Genomic DNA, 17,249 nt, shown 5'->3' with positions numbered 1-17,249 from the left:
GTATCATCGTGTTGATCGCAATGCAGTGCTCCAAATCCACAGACTACACTTCTAAATATCTGCAAGAGACCAACTATGATGGAACTCTGTGCCACAGCATCCAGTACAGATCTGGAGACAAGCGCTACATGCTAGTTGGACCCAGAATGAGTATTGGATCTACTATAGTTCCTGGCAGCCATGCCAACACTCTGGTGCTGCCTGACAGGAGGAGGCCTTCTGAAGAGGTAGGATGGTGCTCTGAATTTTGCTAGTTAATGTCAGGTTGATATTTTCTCTGTCCTTGGTGCTTAAATTCACCTCGTGATCATTTGAAGTCATTACCTGCAGAACTGAATGTGATATTGAGCAGAAACTTTTTATTCTCTGGATTGTTATTGTTGTCGTTACCTTAAATAATCTTTTACTGACGAATTTCTGATGAGAGCTTTTTTTTGTGAACCAACCTTTCTCTCGAAGGGACTCATAAATCCAACTGCTCGGATAATCGATAACAGACTTATTGTTTGATGATCCATCATGTTGATTTGGCAAGCGTACACATTCTGCTTTTATAGAGATGAAACAGAAACTAGATTTTGAACATTTATTTTTATTTCTTTCCCTTTTCCGTCATTCTTAGATATAGTACCACCAATCAATGTATGTATTTTGTCAGTCAAAAAGCCGAAATCTTGTTAATATTGTAATTATTATTACAATTATTATCATTGCTATTTTTAGTGACTACATCATTGTCTACAAAAACACTTCATCATCGTCAGTTGAAATATACTCTTAGTTCAGTACATGCATTAGGAAAAAGAAATTTGGGCGATAACTTTAATAAACTCCACAATTTATTTCAATGATGTATTTTATTTTTTTTTACAAATTATTTGAAATATACTGACTTTTCCCGTTGATGCATTTCTGTATTTTTCTACAATAGTGCAACGGCAACGAATTGTATAGCGTATGATTGTACTGCATATTGGGATCGCAGGGTGTCAGTGTAACAGAAGAAGTGAACAGCGCAAGTGCTGTGTGTCATCAGACCCGTGTTCTGTCCTCGTCAGTTCTCTTCGGCGAGCGCACCGTCGCGGTTCTTTGTGCGGAGTCGCTCATTTAATTGTGGTTGTTTTTCCCTTATCTCTTGGATGTTTTGGGACTCATCTTCAATTTGAAGCTTTTGCGATCGAGTTGCTGAAGCTCATGTCATCGGTCGAATGATTCTGTCCGTTTACGGAGTCAGCGATGGAACAAAGAAGCTGTTTGCTCGGCTGCGTGGTTGCTGCGCTGGTGTGGAGTGTGACCGCGGCGCAACTGAGATATTCCATCTCCGAAGGGGTGAGCGAAGGGACGGCTGTTGGAAACATAGCCAAAGACCTGGGGCTGGATAGAAGCACGCTGAAAGAAAGGAAATGTCGGATTGTTTCGACCGGTGGGGAGCCGCTGTTTCAAGTGAATCAGAGGGACGGCGTCCTGTATGTGAGCCGGGATATCGACAGAGAGGAGGTGTGCGCGCAGAGCAGTGCGTGTTTGTTGAATCTTAAAACGGTTCTCGAAAACCCTTTAGAGGTTCACTATGTTGCAGTGGAAGTGATGGATGTCAATGATCACTCGCCAGTGTTTCCCGAGACGGAGAAGACAATGGAAATATCCGAGTCTGTGTTGCCCGGAGCCCGTTTCCAGCTGAAACCTGCCCATGATCATGACAACGGTCAATTCTCTGTACAACAATATAAACTGAGTCACAACGAAAATTTCCGTTTGGAAGTGAAGGACAAGCGAGGAGACGGTAAAATCCCGATATTAGTTTTGCATAAAGCTTTAGACAGAGAGGCAGCAGCGAGTCATTCCTTGGTGTTAACTGCAGTCGATGGAGGCAAACCCCCCAAATCAGGAGAGATGAGAATTAAAGTTAATGTTATGGACATAAATGACAATCCACCGATTTTCTCTCAAGATGTTTACTCTGTATCTTTGAATGAAAATGCTCCACAGGGCACCACAGTTGTTCAAGTTAATGCAACTGATCTTGATGATGGTCAAAATGGAGAAGTGGTTTATTCATTTGGTGACAGTGTGAGTAACAAATTACTGTCTATATTTGACATCAACAAATTAACAGGGGAAGTAACCGTGGTTGGTAGTTTAGATTATGAGAAAAACGAGGAATATGAAATAGAAATTCAGGCATCTGATAAAGGATCTGCTCCACTGACGTCTGAGAAAAGTGTCATCATCAAAATAGTGGACGTTAATGATAACGCACCTGAGATTGAAGTCACTTCGTTTTTCAGTTCGATCAGTGAAGACTCCAAACCTGGCACCACTGTTGCTCTGGTCAGTGTGAATGACCTGGACTCTGGTCTGAATGGTAAAGTCGTCTGCTCCATCACTGATGATGTTCCTTTTGCCTTAACACCATCACTGCAGGATAGAATGTATTCATTAGTGACCAAATCTCCCCTGAACCGAGAAGAAGAATCAAAATATGACATCAAACTTGTAGCAGTCGACTCTGGGAAGCCAGCGTTGTCTTCAGAGAAGATGATCAGTGTCATCGTGTCGGATGTTAATGACAACAGACCTCAGTTTTCACAGAGTCCATATACTTTCTATGTGAGTGAAGGAAACAAGCCAGGAGAGTTTGTGTTTTCAGTTCAGGCTTTTGATCTTGATGAAAATGATAATTCAGTCATTACTTATCACATATCGAGAGAGAGAAACGACGAAAGCAAAGTGACTTCATTTTTGAACATCAACTCAGACAATGGACACATTTCTGCACTGAAAAGCTTTGACTTTGAGACGGTGAAGAGTTTCCAGTTCCAAGTTGTGGCCACAGATTCTGGAAGTCCGTCACTGAGCAGCAACGTGACAGTGAACGTGTTCATCCTGGATCAGAACGACAACCCTCCAGTCATCCTGTATCCAGTCAACTCCAACGGTTCTGCTGAAGGTGTGGAGGAGATTCCCCGCAATGTGAACGCAGGACACTTGGTGACTAAAGTCAGAGCTTATGACGCTGATGTAGGTTACAACGGCTGGTTACTGTTTTCACTGCAGCAAGTTTCTGACCACAGCCTCTTTGGTTTGGACCGCTATACGGGACAGATCAGAACTCTCCGCTCGTTCACAGAGACAGACGAGGCGGAACATAAACTGGTCATACTGGTCAAAGACAATGGGAACGTGTCTCTCTCAGCAACAGCTATTGTGCTGGTCAAAGTTGTGGAGCCCAAAGAGGCTTTTGCTGCTTCTGATGTGAAAAGCTCAGCAAAAGTGGATGAAGACACGGATGTGACTTTTTACCTGATGATCACTTTGGGCTCAGTTTCAGTCCTTTTCATCATCAGCATCATCGTGTTGATCGCAATGCAGTGCTCCAAATCCACAGACTACACTTCTAAATATCTCCAAGAGACCAACTATGATGGAACTCTGTGCCACAGCATCCAGTACAGATCTGGAGACAAGCGCTACATGCTAGTTGGACCCAGAATGAGTATTGGATCTACTATAGTTCCTGGCAGCCATGCCAACACTCTGGTGCTGCCTGACAGGAGGAGGACCTCTGAAGAGGTAGGATGGTGCTCTGAATTTGCCTTGATTATGTCATTTTTCCAAAGGCGCATGTATTCGCTGTCCTTGGTGCTTAATTTGACTATGGGCTAATTTGAGGTGATTTCCATCAGAATTTAATCTGATATTGAACATTACTTTTTTATTCTACTTATTATTATGCTGTCGTTATTTGTGAGGACAACCTCGTTGTTGGTGTTTGGTGAACCAACCTTTCTCTCGAAGGGACTCATGAATCCAACTGCTTGGATAATTGATAACAGACTTATTGTTTGATGATCCATCATGTTGATTTGGCAAGCGTACACATTCTGCTTTTCTAGAGATGAAACAGAAACTAGTTTTTGAACATCAATTTTTATTTCTTTCCCTATTCTGTGATTTCTAGTGATAGAACCACAAATCAGTGCATATATTTTGTCAGTCAAAAAGTAGAAATATTGTATTATTGTTATTATTATTACAATTATTATTATTACTATTCTTAGTGACTACATCATTCTCAACAAAAACACTTATGTTATTATGATCATAGTCAGTTGACATTTACTCTTAGTTGTATATGGTATTGAAAGCTCGAGAGTATTCAGTACATGCATTGCGAAAAATACATTTGGGAGAGAACTTTTATGAGATCAACAATTTATTTCAATGGTATTTTAAAAAATTATAATATACTGATTTCTCCCGTTTATGCATTTCTGTATTTTTTCAACATTCGTGAAACGGAAACGGATTGTATAGCGTATGATTGTACTGCATATTGGGATCGCAAGGTGTCAGTGTAACAGAAGAAGTGAACAGCGCAAGTGCTGTGTGTCATCAGACCCGTGTTCTGTCCTCGTCAGTTCTCTTCGGCGAGCGCACCGTCGCGGTTCTTTGTGCGGAGTCGCTCATTTAATTGTGGTTGTTTTTCCCTTATCTCTTGGATGTTTTGGGACTCATCTTCAATTTGAAGCTTTTGCGATCGAGTTGCTGAAGCTCATGTCATCGGTCGAATGATTCTGGCCGTTTACGGAGTCAGCGATGGAACAAAGAAGCTGTTTGCTCGGCTGCGTGGTTGCTGCGCTGTTGTGGAGTGTGACCGCGGCGCAACTGAGATATTCCATCTCCGAAGGGGTGAGCGAAGGGACGGCTGTTGGAAACATAGCCAAAGACCTGGGGCTGGATAGAAGCACGCTGAAAGAAAGGAAATGTCGGATTGTTTCGACCGGTGGAGAGCCGCTGTTTCAAGTGAATCAGAGGGACGGCGTCCTGTATGTGAGCCGGGATATCGACAGAGAGGAGGTGTGCGCGCAGAGCAGTGCGTGTTTGTTGAATCTTAAAACGGTTCTCGAAAACCCTTTAGAGGTTCACTATGTTGCAGTGGAGGTGATGGATGTCAATGATCACTCGCCAGTGTTTCCAGAGACGGAGAAGACAATGGAAATATCCGAGTCTGTGATGCCCGGAGCCCGATTTCAGTTGAAACCAGCACGTGATCGAGACAGTGGTATGTTCTCTGTTCAACAATATAAACTCAGCCACAACGAACATTTCCGTGTGGAGGTGAAGGACAAAGGAGAAGACGGTAAAATCCCGATATTAGTTTTGCATAAAGCTTTGGACAGAGAGGCAGCAGCGAGTCATTCCTTGGTGTTAACTGCAGTCGATGGAGGCAAACCCCCCAAATCAGGAGAGATGAGAATTAAAGTCAATGTAATGGATGTTAATGATAATCACCCCATTTTCTCTCAAGATGTTTACTCAGTATCTCTGATTGAAAATGCTCCTCAAGGCACCACAGTTGTTCAAGTTAATGCAACTGATCTTGATGATGGTCAAAATGGAGAAGTGGTTTATTCATTTGGTGACAGTGTGAGTGAGACTTTAGTTTCCGTTTTTGACATTAATCATATAACAGGGGAGTTAATAGTGATAGGAAGTTTGGACTATGAGACAAAAGAAAAGTATGAAATAGAAATTCAGGCATCTGATAAAGGACCTGCTCCACTGACGTCTGAGAAAAGTGTCATCATCAAAATAGTGGACGTTAATGATAATGCACCTGAGATTGAAGTCACTTCGTTTTTCAGTTCAATCAGTGAAGACTCCAAACCTGGCACCACTGTTGCTCTGGTCAGTGTGAATGACCTGGACTCTGGTCTGAATGGTAAAGTCGTCTGCTCCATCACTGATGATGTTCCTTTTGCCTTAACACCATCACTGCAGGACAGAATGTATTCATTAGTGACCAAATCTCCCTTGAACCGAGAAGAAGAATCAAAATATGACATCAAACTTGTAGCAGTCGACTCTGGGAAGCCAGCGTTGTCTTCAGAGAAGATGATCAGTGTCATCGTGTCGGATGTTAATGACAACAGACCTCAGTTTTCACAGAGTCCATATACTTTCTATTTGAGTGAAGGAAACAAGCCGGGAGAGTTTGTGTTTTCAGTTCAGGCTTTTGATCTTGATGAAAATGATAATTCAGTCATTACTTATCACATATCGAGAGAGAGAAACGAAGAAAGCAAAGTGACTTCATTTTTGAATATCAACTCAGATAATGGACACATTTCTGCACTGAAAAGCTTTGACTTTGAGACGGTGAAGAGTTTCCACTTCCAAGTTGTGGCCACAGATTCTGGAAGTCCGTCACTGAGCAGCAACGTGACAGTGAACGTGTTCATCCTGGATCAGAACGACAACCCTCCAGTCATCCTGTATCCAGTCAACTCCAACGGTTCTGCTGAAGGTGTGGAGGAGATTCCCCGCAATGTGAACGCAGGACACTTGGTGACTAAAGTCCGAGCTTATGACGCTGATGTAGGTTACAACGGCTGGTTACTGTTTTCACTGCAGCAAGTTTCTGACCACAGCCTCTTTGGTTTGGACCGCTATACGGGACAGATCAGAACTCTCCGCTCGTTCACAGAGACAGACGAGGCGGAACATAAACTGGTCATACTGGTCAAAGACAATGGGAACGTGTCTCTCTCAGCAACAGCTACTGTGCTGGTCAAAGTTGTGGAGCCCAAAGAGGCTTTTGCTGCTTCTGATGTGAAAAGCTCAGCAAAGGTGGATGAAGACACAGATGTGACTTTTTACCTGATGATCACTTTGGGCTCAGTTTCAGTCCTTTTCATCATCAGCATCATCGTGTTGATCGCAATGCAGTGCTCCAAATCCACAGACTACACTTCTAAATATCTGCAAGAGACCAACTATGATGGAACTCTGTGCCACAGCATCCAGTACAGATCTGGAGACAAGCGCTACATGCTAGTTGGACCCAGAATGAGTATTGGATCTACTATAGTTCCTGGCAGCCATGCCAACACTCTGGTGCTGCCTGACAGGAGGAGGCCTTCTGAAGAGGTATGGAATTCATATGACAATAAGATAAGACAATAATAACAATAACACACTTTGATTTGTTAGGATTTAGGTATGTGTTGACCAATATTTGCTCGTACTTCAAGGTGTCATCTATTAAAATTGGGTGCAGTGTTGTTAAGTTTTGAACGCTGATATGTATGATATCTCTTCTTGTTCCAACAGGGTCAAGTATACATTTAAATTACCAGAAAAATGAGTGAATTACTGCTGATAGAAAATACGTTTATTTACCACATTTATTTCTGCAGAATATTAAGTGACATCAGTTGACCAAACTTTTGACTTTTTTTGTGGTTTGCTCACTTTTTGGATGATGTCACATCAACAACAGAATGAACATTTATAAATTGTCTATTTAATTGTTCTCTGAATTGTAGTTTCTAATATTAATAACCTGATTAATAACACTTTTATTAAATAATTTAATACTGATGGATAGTGTTCCGATGAGCGTTCTTATCAGTCGTGGGTTATGAGTTGCCTCAATTCTTGTACTCGTGCCATGTGTTTTTGAGAACGTTGACAACTGCATTCGCTGTCCGTGGTACTGAGGCCTTCATCTGTTTTTCCCTATGTTGGAAATGTATTGCGCCTTCGTGTGCAAACTGTTTTGTCTTGGATTCCTGCTTCATATCTCAATGATGCAATTATATGTCGAACAGATGTGGCGACCGTGGACAAGGGAGTATATTGATGATTTGAACACAGTCATTACAGTCATTATACGGTAGGTCTGTTAAATTATGACATACACGAGTAAGTCTTCTCTTTCGGATGGTTGATTTAAAAACCGACTGGAAGCGTTTTTATTATTATTGCGGTTTAGATAAACATCACTGGGTGTCAGTGTCTGCTCGCTAAAAGCACGGTGGAAAAACTGTCACGTGGTTTTGGATCCACCTCCTCTGTCAGGCATCGTGAGAATCTCTTCTGTTTCGTCTTTGTTCACGCTCCGCGCCGGCGATGTTGTGAAGCTGCGGTAAAACTGATTCCTAACACGGGAGGTGGAATCATCCACTGACTGAGGTTCGTTATTGTCTGGATTGAGTGATATTTTGGTCGTTGTCGTGGGACAAAGAAACAACAGCCGAGGATGCTGGCGAGACGCTGGATCCGCTGTTTGGTGGCTTCGCTTTTGTGGAGCGCGACGGCAGCGCAACTGAGGTACTCCGTGTCCGAGGAAGTGACAGAAGGAACCGTGGTCGGGAATATCGCCAAGGATTTGGGAATAGATAAGAACACGTTGAAACAGCGGAAGTACCGGATTGTCTCGAGCGCAGCGGAACCGCTTTTTCATCTGAACCCGTCTGACGGGATTCTGTACGTGAGCAGAAAGATCGACCGAGAGGAGGTTTGTGAGCGCAGCAGTTCTTGCTTGATGAACCTGAAGACGGTTCTGGAAAACCCACTCGAGGTACACTATGTTGTTGTGGAGGTGACTGATATTAACGACCACTCCCCCGTTTTTCCGGAGGAAGGAAAAACCCTCGAGATATCGGAGTCTGTGTTGCCAGGCATGCGCATCCCTCTGAAACCCGCGAGAGATCCAGACAGTGGTTCTTTGTCTGTCCAGCATTACAGGCTGAGCTCTAATGATCATTTCCGTTTGGAAGTGAAGGATAAAGGAGATGACGGCAAGATTCCAACATTAATTGTTCAAAAACAGTTAGACAGAGAATTATCTGCGACACATTCATTGATACTGACAGCCACTGATGGGGGAAAACCCCCGAGATCTGGCAACATGAATATCAGGGTGAACGTTTTAGACGTCAATGATAACCTTCCTATTTTTAGCAAAGAGGTGAACACAGTGATGCTTGTGGAAAATTCTCCAGTTGGCACACTGGTAATTCAAGTTAATGCTTCAGATTCAGATGAAGGTGCAAATGGAGAGGTTGTTTATTCATTTAGCAACAGTGTTGGACATAAAATTTTGAAGTTGTTTGACATAAACGAATTATCTGGTGAGGTCACCGTCAAAGGTGTGATAGATTATGAAGAAAAGGAAGCATATGAAATTGAAATTGAGGCATCTGATAAAGGTCTTGCACCACTGGCCACTCAAAAAAACGTGATGATAAAAATCATTGATGTGAATGACAATTCACCGGAGATTGAAGTCACGTCACTTTCAAATTCTATTTCTGAAGATTCCAGACCAGGAACCACAGTGGCTCTGATAAGTGTGAATGACTTGGACTCTGGTCTGAATGGAAAAGTAATTTGCTCCATCAGTGATGATGTTCCTTTTACTCTAACTCCCTCAGTGCAGGAGAAAAGCTATGCGTTAGTGACAAAAACAAATCTAGACAGAGAGAAACAGAAGGATTATTCCATAACTTTAGTTGCAACAGACTCGGGGAAACCGCCACTATCATCAGAGAAGATTATCAGTGTGTTAGTGTCAGATGTCAATGACAACAAACCAGAGTTTTTACAGAGTCCATACACCTTCTATGTGAGTGAGGGAAACAATCCAGGAGCAAGTTTGTTTAGTGTCAAAGCATCTGATCTGGATGAACATGACAACGCTTTGATTTCCTATCATATCCTGAGAGATGGAAGTAAAGACAACAAAATAGCTTCATTCCTGAACATCAACTCAGATGATGGACACATTTCTGCTCTGAAAAGCTTTGACTTTGAGACGGTGAAGAGTTTCCAGTTCCAAGTTGTGGCCACAGATTCTGGAAGTCCGTCACTGAGCAGCAACGTGACAGTGAACGTGTTCATCCTGGATCAGAACGACAACCCTCCAGTCATCCTGTATCCAGTCAACTCCAACGGTTCTGCTGAAGGTGTGGAGGAGATTCCCCGCAATGTGAACGCAGGACACTTGGTGACTAAAGTCCGAGCTTATGACGCTGATGTAGGTTATAACGGCTGGTTACTGTTTTCACTGCAGCAAGTTTCTGACCACAGCCTCTTTGGTTTGGACCGCTATACGGGACAGATCAGAACTCTCCGCTCGTTCACAGAGACAGACGAGGCGGAACATAAACTGGTCATACTGGTCAAAGACAATGGGAACGTGTCTCTGTCAGCAACAGCTACTGTGCTGGTCAAAGTTGTGGAGCCCAAAGAGGCTTTTGCTGCTTCTGATGTGAAAAGCTCAGCAAAAGTGGATGAAGACACGGATGTGACTTTTTACCTGATGATCACTTTGGGCTCAGTTTCAGTCCTTTTCATCATCAGCATCATCGTGTTGATCGCAATGCAGTGCTCCAAATCCACAGACTACACTTCTAAATATCTCCAAGAGACCAACTATGATGGAACTCTGTGCCACAGCATCCAGTACAGATCTGGAGACAAGCGCTACATGCTAGTTGGACCCAGAATGAGTATTGGATCTACTATAGTTCCTGGCAGCCATGCCAACACTCTGGTGCTGCCTGACAGGAGGAGGCCTTCTGAAGAGGTATGGAATCATTTATTTGACTTAGTTCAAGAGTACATGTGGCTATATCATTTCAGAACTGGGATTCTTGAGTGATGATGATGATGATGATGATGACCACCTTATATGATCAATGCTTAAAACGGGGATTAACCCATATACAGTAATTGTATACTTTTTTTTTTAACTTGTTGGTTAATTTTTGTGTTACACCAAAGAGACAACATAGCAATTTTTTAAATCTTATTTTTTCATTTTCAAGTTGTACGCCATCAATCTGCTCTTTTCTTTTATTTCTTTCTTTTCGTATGCGACAATGTGTAAAACTAATCTGTGATGGATTTGTTTCCTGGATTATGAACATGCCAATCTTGTTCTTTATTTCATGATGAGTTCTAGTTAGTGTTTCAATTGATATCTTTAGTTGTCCGATGATCGTTCAAATCAGTTATGGATCATGAGTTGCCTCAATTCTTGCTCTCAAACATTATGTTGTTGAGGGCTTTGACAGTTGTTTTCGCTGTCCGTGGTACTGAGACTTTTTCCTGTTGTGTTGGTAAATTCCTTCCTCATATCTCATTGGTCAAATGACATTTTCAAACACTACAAGTTGTAACGAACGTTGACGGCAGCAGCGGGTATTTTGATGATTTGAACCGCATCAGCAGTCAATGTGGTGATTGTGTGATAGATATACATGAAAAGGTGTTCTTTTGTAGATTATCTGATGAAAAACGTGGATGTAGACTTTATTATTATTATTATTATTTTAATCGCGGTTAAGATAAACATCACTGGGTGTCAGTGTCTGCTCGCTAAAAGCACGGTGGAAAAACTGTCACGTGATTTTGGATCCACCTCCTCTGTCAGGCATCGTGAGAATCTCTTCTGTTTCGTCTTTGTTCACGCTCCGCGCCGGCGATGTTGTGAAGCTGCGGTAAAACTGATTCCTAACACGGGAGGTGGAATCATCCACTGACTGAGGTTTTTCATTGTCTGGATTACGTGATATTTTGGTCGTTGTCGTGGGACAAAGAAACAACAGCCGAGGATGCTGGCGAGACGCTGGGTCCGCTGTTTGGTGGCTGCGCTTTTGTGGAGCGCGACGGCAGCGCAACTGAGGTACTCCGTGTCCGAGGAAGTGACAGAAGGAACCGTGGTCGGGAATATCGCCAAGGACTTGGGAATTGATAAGAACACGTTGAAACAGCGGAAGTACCGGATTGTCTCGAGCGCAGCGGAACCGCTTTTTCATCTGAACCCGTCTGACGGGATTCTGTACGTGAGCAGAAAGATCGACCGAGAGGAGGTTTGTGAGCGCAGCAGTTCTTGCTTGATGAACCTGAAGACGGTTCTGGAAAACCCACTCGAGGTACACTATGTTGTTGTGGAGGTGACTGATATTAACGACCACTCCCCCGTTTTTCCGGAGGATGAAATCACGCTTGAGATATCGGAGTCTGTGTTGCCAGGCATGCGCATCCCTCTGAAACCCGCGAGAGACCCGGACAGTGGTTCTTTGTCTGTCCAGCATTACAGACTGAGCTCCAATGATCACTTCCGCTTAGAAATGAAAGAAAACGACGAGGGTAAAATCCCCATTTTGGTTCTACAAAAACATCCAGACAGAGAAGTAACTGGAGTGTTCTCTCTCATGTTGACAGCCATTGATGGGGGGAAACCTCCCAAATCTGGCAACACGAATATCAGAGTGAATATTTTGGATGTGAATGACAATGCACCTGTATTTACGAAAGATACGAATTCCGTGGCACTTGAGGAAAATTCTCCTGTTGGTACTTTGGTCCTGAAAGTTAATGCCACTGATTTAGACATGGGTTCTAATGGTGAGGTTGTGTATTCATTTAGCAACAGTGTCAGTCGCAAAATATTGAAGCTATTTGACATAAATGAAATAACTGGGGAGATCACTGTAAAGGACGTCATTGATTTTGAAGAAAAGGATAAATACGAATTCGACATTCGGGCAACAGACAAGGGTTCTGCTCCTCTAACATCAGAGAAGAGCATTTTAGTCAAGATAATCGATGTGAATGATAATACACCCGAGATTGAAGTCACATCACTTTCTAGTTCTATTCCAGAAGATTCCAGACCAGGAACCACAGTGGCTCTGATAAGTGTGAATGACTTGGACTCTGGTCTGAATGGAAAAGTCATTTGCTCCATTAGTGACAATGTTCCTTTTACATTAGCACCGTCAGTGCAAGATAGAACATATTCATTAGTCACCAAAACACACTTGGACAGGGAGAATCAGACAAGTTACACTCTAAAACTGGTTGCAATAGACTCAGGGAAACCGCCACTATCATCAGAGAAGATTATCAGTGTGTTAGTGTCAGATGTCAATGACAACAAACCAGAGTTTTTACAGAGTCCATACACCTTCTATGTGAGTGAGGGAAACAATCCAGGAGCCAGTTTGTTTAGTGTCAAAGCATCTGATCAGGATGAACATGACAACGCTTTGATTTCCTATCATATCCTGAGAGATGGAAGTAAAGACAACAAAATAGCTTCATTCCTGAACATCAACTCAGATAATGGACACATTTCTGCTCTGAAAAGCTTTGACTTTGAGACAGTGAAGAGTTTCCAGTTCCAAGTTGTGGCCACAGATTCTGGAAGTCCGTCACTGAGCAGCAACGTGACAGTGAACGTGTTCATCCTGGATCAGAACGACAACCCTCCAGTCATCCTGTATCCAGTCAACTCCAACGGTTCTGCTGAAGGTGTGGAGGAGATTCCCCGCAATGTGAACGCAGGACACTTGGTGACTAAAGTCAGAGCTTATGACGCTGATGTAGGTTACAACGGCTGGTTACTGTTTTCACTGCAGCAATTTTCTGACCACAGCCTCTTTGGTTTGGACCGCTATACGGGACAGATCAGAACTCTCCGCTCGTTCACAGAGACAGACGAGGCGGAACATAAACTGGTCATACTGGTCAAAGACAATGGGAACGTGTCTCTCTCAGCAACAGCTACTGTGCTGGTCAAAGTTGTGGAGCCCAAAGAGGCTTTTGCTGCTTCTGATGTGAAAAGCTCAGCAAAAGTGGATGAAGACACGGATGTGACTTTTTACCTGATGATCACTTTGGGCTCAGTTTCAGTCCTTTTCATCATCAGTATCGTCGTGTTGATCGCAATGCAGTGCTCCAAATCCACAGACTACACTTCTAAATATCTCCAAGAGACCAACTATGATGGAACTCTGTGCCACAGCATCCAGTACAGATCTGGAGACAAGCGCTACATGCTAGTTGGACCCAGAATGAGTATTGGATCTACTATAGTTCCTGGCAGCCATGCCAACACTCTGGTGCTGCCTGACAGGAGGAGGCCTTCCGAAGAGGTATGGAATTTAAGATATTTTTTTTGCTTGATCACCGGACAGAAATACCATCTGTTTATTGCAACTCAGGGAAAAGGGATGATGAAGATGTTGTTGATGATGATGATGATCAGAGAATTTTCTCGTGTGGCAGTCCGTCAATTTGAAACATTATTTTGTTTTATATTTTTTAGTGCTGTTGTCAAAATCTCTGTAGATACAGATTTGTTTTTTTCCGATTGGCTTATTTCTGCATCACAGAATCATAGTGTTTACCCAAATCATAACTCCAAAACAAATATCCAGACCACCAATTTTTTATATTTTTAGTATCTGATGCTCATGCTATTTTAATGAATTATTTTGTTATATTAGAATTAAAAAAAAAAACGTTTTTGCAACATTAACCTACAGTAATGTGTTGTGTGATTGCAGACTCACTGAGGTGTTAGTTTTACTGAATTGATATAATGCTGCATCGTGGTGATTATTTATTAACCATTTTTATAAAGAAATGCACTTACTATGGTATGTTTGAAAGAATAGTTATAATCAGATGATAAAAGTGACAAAATTATGGAAGTTATCTGTTTTTATTGTCGCTTTCACAAGTCAGTTGTTATTATCAATGACGGCTTCCGTGCCGCTGTCCTTAGTGCTGAAATGGTCTCACAGTTACTCCACACCACAGAACCACTTTTGCGTCCATATACTTCGACACGCACACACGCTATTCAAACCACAAGCTCAAATAATACAAACTTAAATTATCGTTTCAAACTAAAGGGAATATTGAGATGATTCCAAACGGATGATTAGTACATTACATTCTGTGAAAACGTATACAGCGGGCGGTGGAAACACGTGAAATAGATCTATTGGGATGCTAGGCGAAATATCCGAAAGCAAAGACAAGTGAAGTGTGGTTGAGTTAAACATCACTGGGTGTCAGTGTCTGCTCAATAAAAGCGGTGTGGAAATATTGTCACGTGATTTTGGATCCACCTCCTCTGTCAGGCATCGTGAGAATCTCTTCTGTTTCGTCTTTGTTCGCGCTCAGCGCCGGCGATGTTGTGAAGCTAAGGTGAAACTGACTCCTAACACGGGAGGTGGGTTCATCCACTGACTGAGGTTCGTTATTGTCTGGATTGAGTGATATTTTGGTCGTTGTCGTGGGACAAACAAACAACAGCCGAGGATGCTGGCGAGACGCTGGATCCGCTGTTTGGTGGCTGCGCTTTTGTGGAGCGCGACGGCAGCGCAACTGAGGTACTCCGTGTCCGAGGAAGTGACAGAAGGAACCGTGGTCGGGAATATCGCCAAGGATTTGGGAATTGATAAGAACACGTTGAAACAGCGGAAGTACCGGATTGTCTCGAGCGCAGCGGAACCGCTTTTTCATCTGAACCCGTCTGACGGGATTCTGTACGTGAGCAGAAAGATCGACCGAGAGGAGGTTTGTGAGCGCAGCAGTTCTTGCTTGATGAACCTGAAGACGGTTCTGGAAAACCCACTCGAGGTACACTATGTTGTTGTGGAGGTGACTGATATTAACGACCACTCCCCCGTTTTTCCGGAGGAAGAAATCACGCTTGAGGTGTTCGAGTCTGTGTTGCCAGGCATGCGCATCCCTCTGAAACCCGCGAGAGATCCAGACAGTGGTTCTTTGTCTGTCCAGCATTACAGACTGAGCTCTAATGATCATTTCCGTTTGGAAGTTAAGAATAAAGCAGATGAAGGCAAAATACCTATTCTAATTGTTCAAAAACAGCTAGACAGGGAAGTAACAGAATTCTATACATTGCTCTTGACAGCCATTGATGGGGGGAAACCACCGAAATCTGGCAACATGAACATAAAAGTGAAGGTTTTAGATGTGAATGATAACGCACCTGTTTTCAGTAAAGATGTGAATACAGTGATGCTTGAGGAAAATTCCCCAGTTGGTACACTTGTTATTCAAGTTAATGCCACTGATTCAGACGAAGGTGCAAATGGAGAAGTTATTTATTCATTTAGCAACAGTGTTGGTCAAAAAACATTGAGTTTATTTGATATAAACGAGTTTACTGGTGAAATTACTGTGAATGCTTTAATTGATTATGAAGACAAAGATACATATGAAATTGAAATAAAGGCAACTGATAAAGGCCCAGCTCCCCTCACGTCTGAAAAGAGCATAATCATCAAAATAATTGATGTGAATGATAATACACCTGAGATTGAAGTCACGTCACTTTCAAATTCTATTCCAGAAGATTCCAGACCAGGAACCACAGTGGCTCTGATAAGTGTGAATGACTTGGACTCTGGTCTGAATGGAAAAGTCATTTGCTCCATCAGTGATGATGTTCCTTTTACTCTAACGCCGTCAGTGCAAGATAGAACATATTCGTTAGTCACCAAAACACACTTGGACAGGGAGAATCAGACAAGTTACACTCTAAAACTGGTTGCAACAGACTCGGGGAAACCGCCACTGTCATCAGAGAAGATTATCAGTGTGTTAGTGTCAGATGTCAATGACAACAAACCAGAGTTTTCACAGAGTCCATACACCTTCTATGTGAGTGAGGGAAACAATCCAGGAGCCAGTTTGTTTAGTGTCAAAGCATCTGATCAGGATGAACATGACAACGCTTTGATTTCCTATCATATCCCGAGAGATGGAAGTAAAGACAACAAAATAGCTTCATTCCTGAACATCAACTCAGACAATGGACACATTTCTGCTCTGAAAAGCTTTGACTTTGAGACGGTGAAGAGTTTCCAGTTCCAAGTTGTGGCCACAGATTCTGGAAGTCCGTCACTGAGCAGCAACGTGACAGTGAACGTGTTCATCCTGGATCAGAACGACAACCCTCCAGTCATCCTGTATCCAGTCAACTCCAACGGTTCTGCTGAAGGTGTGGAGGAGATTCCCCGCAATGTGAACGCAGGACACTTGGTGACTAAAGTCAGAGCTTATGACGCTGATGTAGGTTACAACGGCTGGTTACTGTTTTCACTGCAGCAATTTTCTGACCACAGCCTCTTTGGTTTGGACCGCTATACGGGACAGATCAGAACTCTCCGCTCGTTCACAGAGACAGACGAGGCGGAACATAAACTGGTCATACTGGTCAAAGACAATGGGAACGTGTCTCTCTCAGCAACAGCTACTGTGCTGGTCAAAGTTGTGGAGCCCAAAGAGGCTTTTGCTGCTTCTGATGTGAAAAGCTCAGCAAAAGTGGATGAAGACACGGATGTGACTTTTTACCTGATGATCACTTTGGGCTCAGTTTCAGTCCTTTTCATCATCAGTATCATCGTGTTGATCGCAATGCAGTGCTCCAAATCCACAGACTACACTTCTAAATATCTGCAAGAGACCAACTATGATGGAACTCTGTGCCACAGCATCCAGTACAGATCTGGAGACAAGCGCTACATGCTAGTTGGACCCAGAATGAGTATTGGATCTACTATAGTTCCTGGCAGCCATGCCAACACTCTGGTGCTGCCTGACAGGAGGAGGCCTTCTGAAGAGGTAGGATT

The 17,249-nt window shown here is 42.9% G+C and overlaps 4 protein-coding genes across 9 annotated transcripts in view; all 4 read left to right on the top strand.

The window, feature by feature from the left end:
* LOC128766862 (protocadherin alpha-3-like) overlaps positions 1-17,249 on the top strand; it is an 87,602-nt gene that overhangs the window by 5,867 nt on the left and 64,486 nt on the right. Inside the window, exon 1 of one of the 6 annotated variants that reach the window (XM_053878384.1) lies at positions 11,269-13,733. The exons of 2 other annotated variants lie outside the window; for them this stretch is intronic. In XM_053878384.1, the coding sequence (XP_053734359.1) occupies positions 11,406-13,733 (2,328 nt within the window). In that variant the 5' untranslated portion in view covers positions 11,269-11,405. 3 more of the 6 variants (XM_053878395.1, XM_053878394.1, XM_053878383.1) reach the window with 3 other exon arrangements.
* LOC128766879 (protocadherin alpha-3-like) lies at positions 1,237-3,676 on the top strand. Its single transcript, XM_053878411.1, has one exon. The coding sequence runs from the start codon at positions 1,237-1,239 to the stop codon at positions 3,661-3,663; it is 2,427 nt and encodes an 808-aa protein (XP_053734386.1). The 3' UTR covers positions 3,664-3,676.
* On the top strand, positions 4,597-6,966 carry LOC128766888 (protocadherin alpha-3-like). The gene has a single exon (XM_053878421.1). It carries the CDS (start codon positions 4,597-4,599, stop codon positions 6,964-6,966), a length of 2,370 nt encoding a protein of 789 aa, XP_053734396.1.
* Positions 8,043-10,450, top strand: LOC128766882 (protocadherin gamma-A4-like). Its single transcript, XM_053878416.1, has one exon. The coding sequence runs from the start codon at positions 8,045-8,047 to the stop codon at positions 10,448-10,450; it is 2,406 nt and encodes an 801-aa protein (XP_053734391.1). The 5' UTR covers positions 8,043-8,044.

Source organism: Synchiropus splendidus, chromosome 11, assembly GCF_027744825.2.
Source record: "Synchiropus splendidus isolate RoL2022-P1 chromosome 11, RoL_Sspl_1.0, whole genome shotgun sequence".
Taxonomy (NCBI): Eukaryota; Metazoa; Chordata; class Actinopteri; order Syngnathiformes; family Callionymidae; genus Synchiropus; species Synchiropus splendidus.
Note: the sequence above shows the minus strand (reverse complement) of the source record. Positions and strands in the feature narration are given on the sequence as shown.

Bases quoted from the DNA above. Each gene is read 5' to 3' on its own strand.
- LOC128766879 (XM_053878411.1), top strand. From the start codon at position 1,237: ATGGAACAAAGAAGCTGTTTGCTCGGCTGCGTGGTTGCTGCGCTGGTG.
- LOC128766882 (XM_053878416.1), top strand. From the start codon at position 8,045: ATGCTGGCGAGACGCTGGATCCGCTGTTTGGTGGCTTCGCTTTTGTGG.
- LOC128766888 (XM_053878421.1), top strand. From the start codon at position 4,597: ATGGAACAAAGAAGCTGTTTGCTCGGCTGCGTGGTTGCTGCGCTGTTG.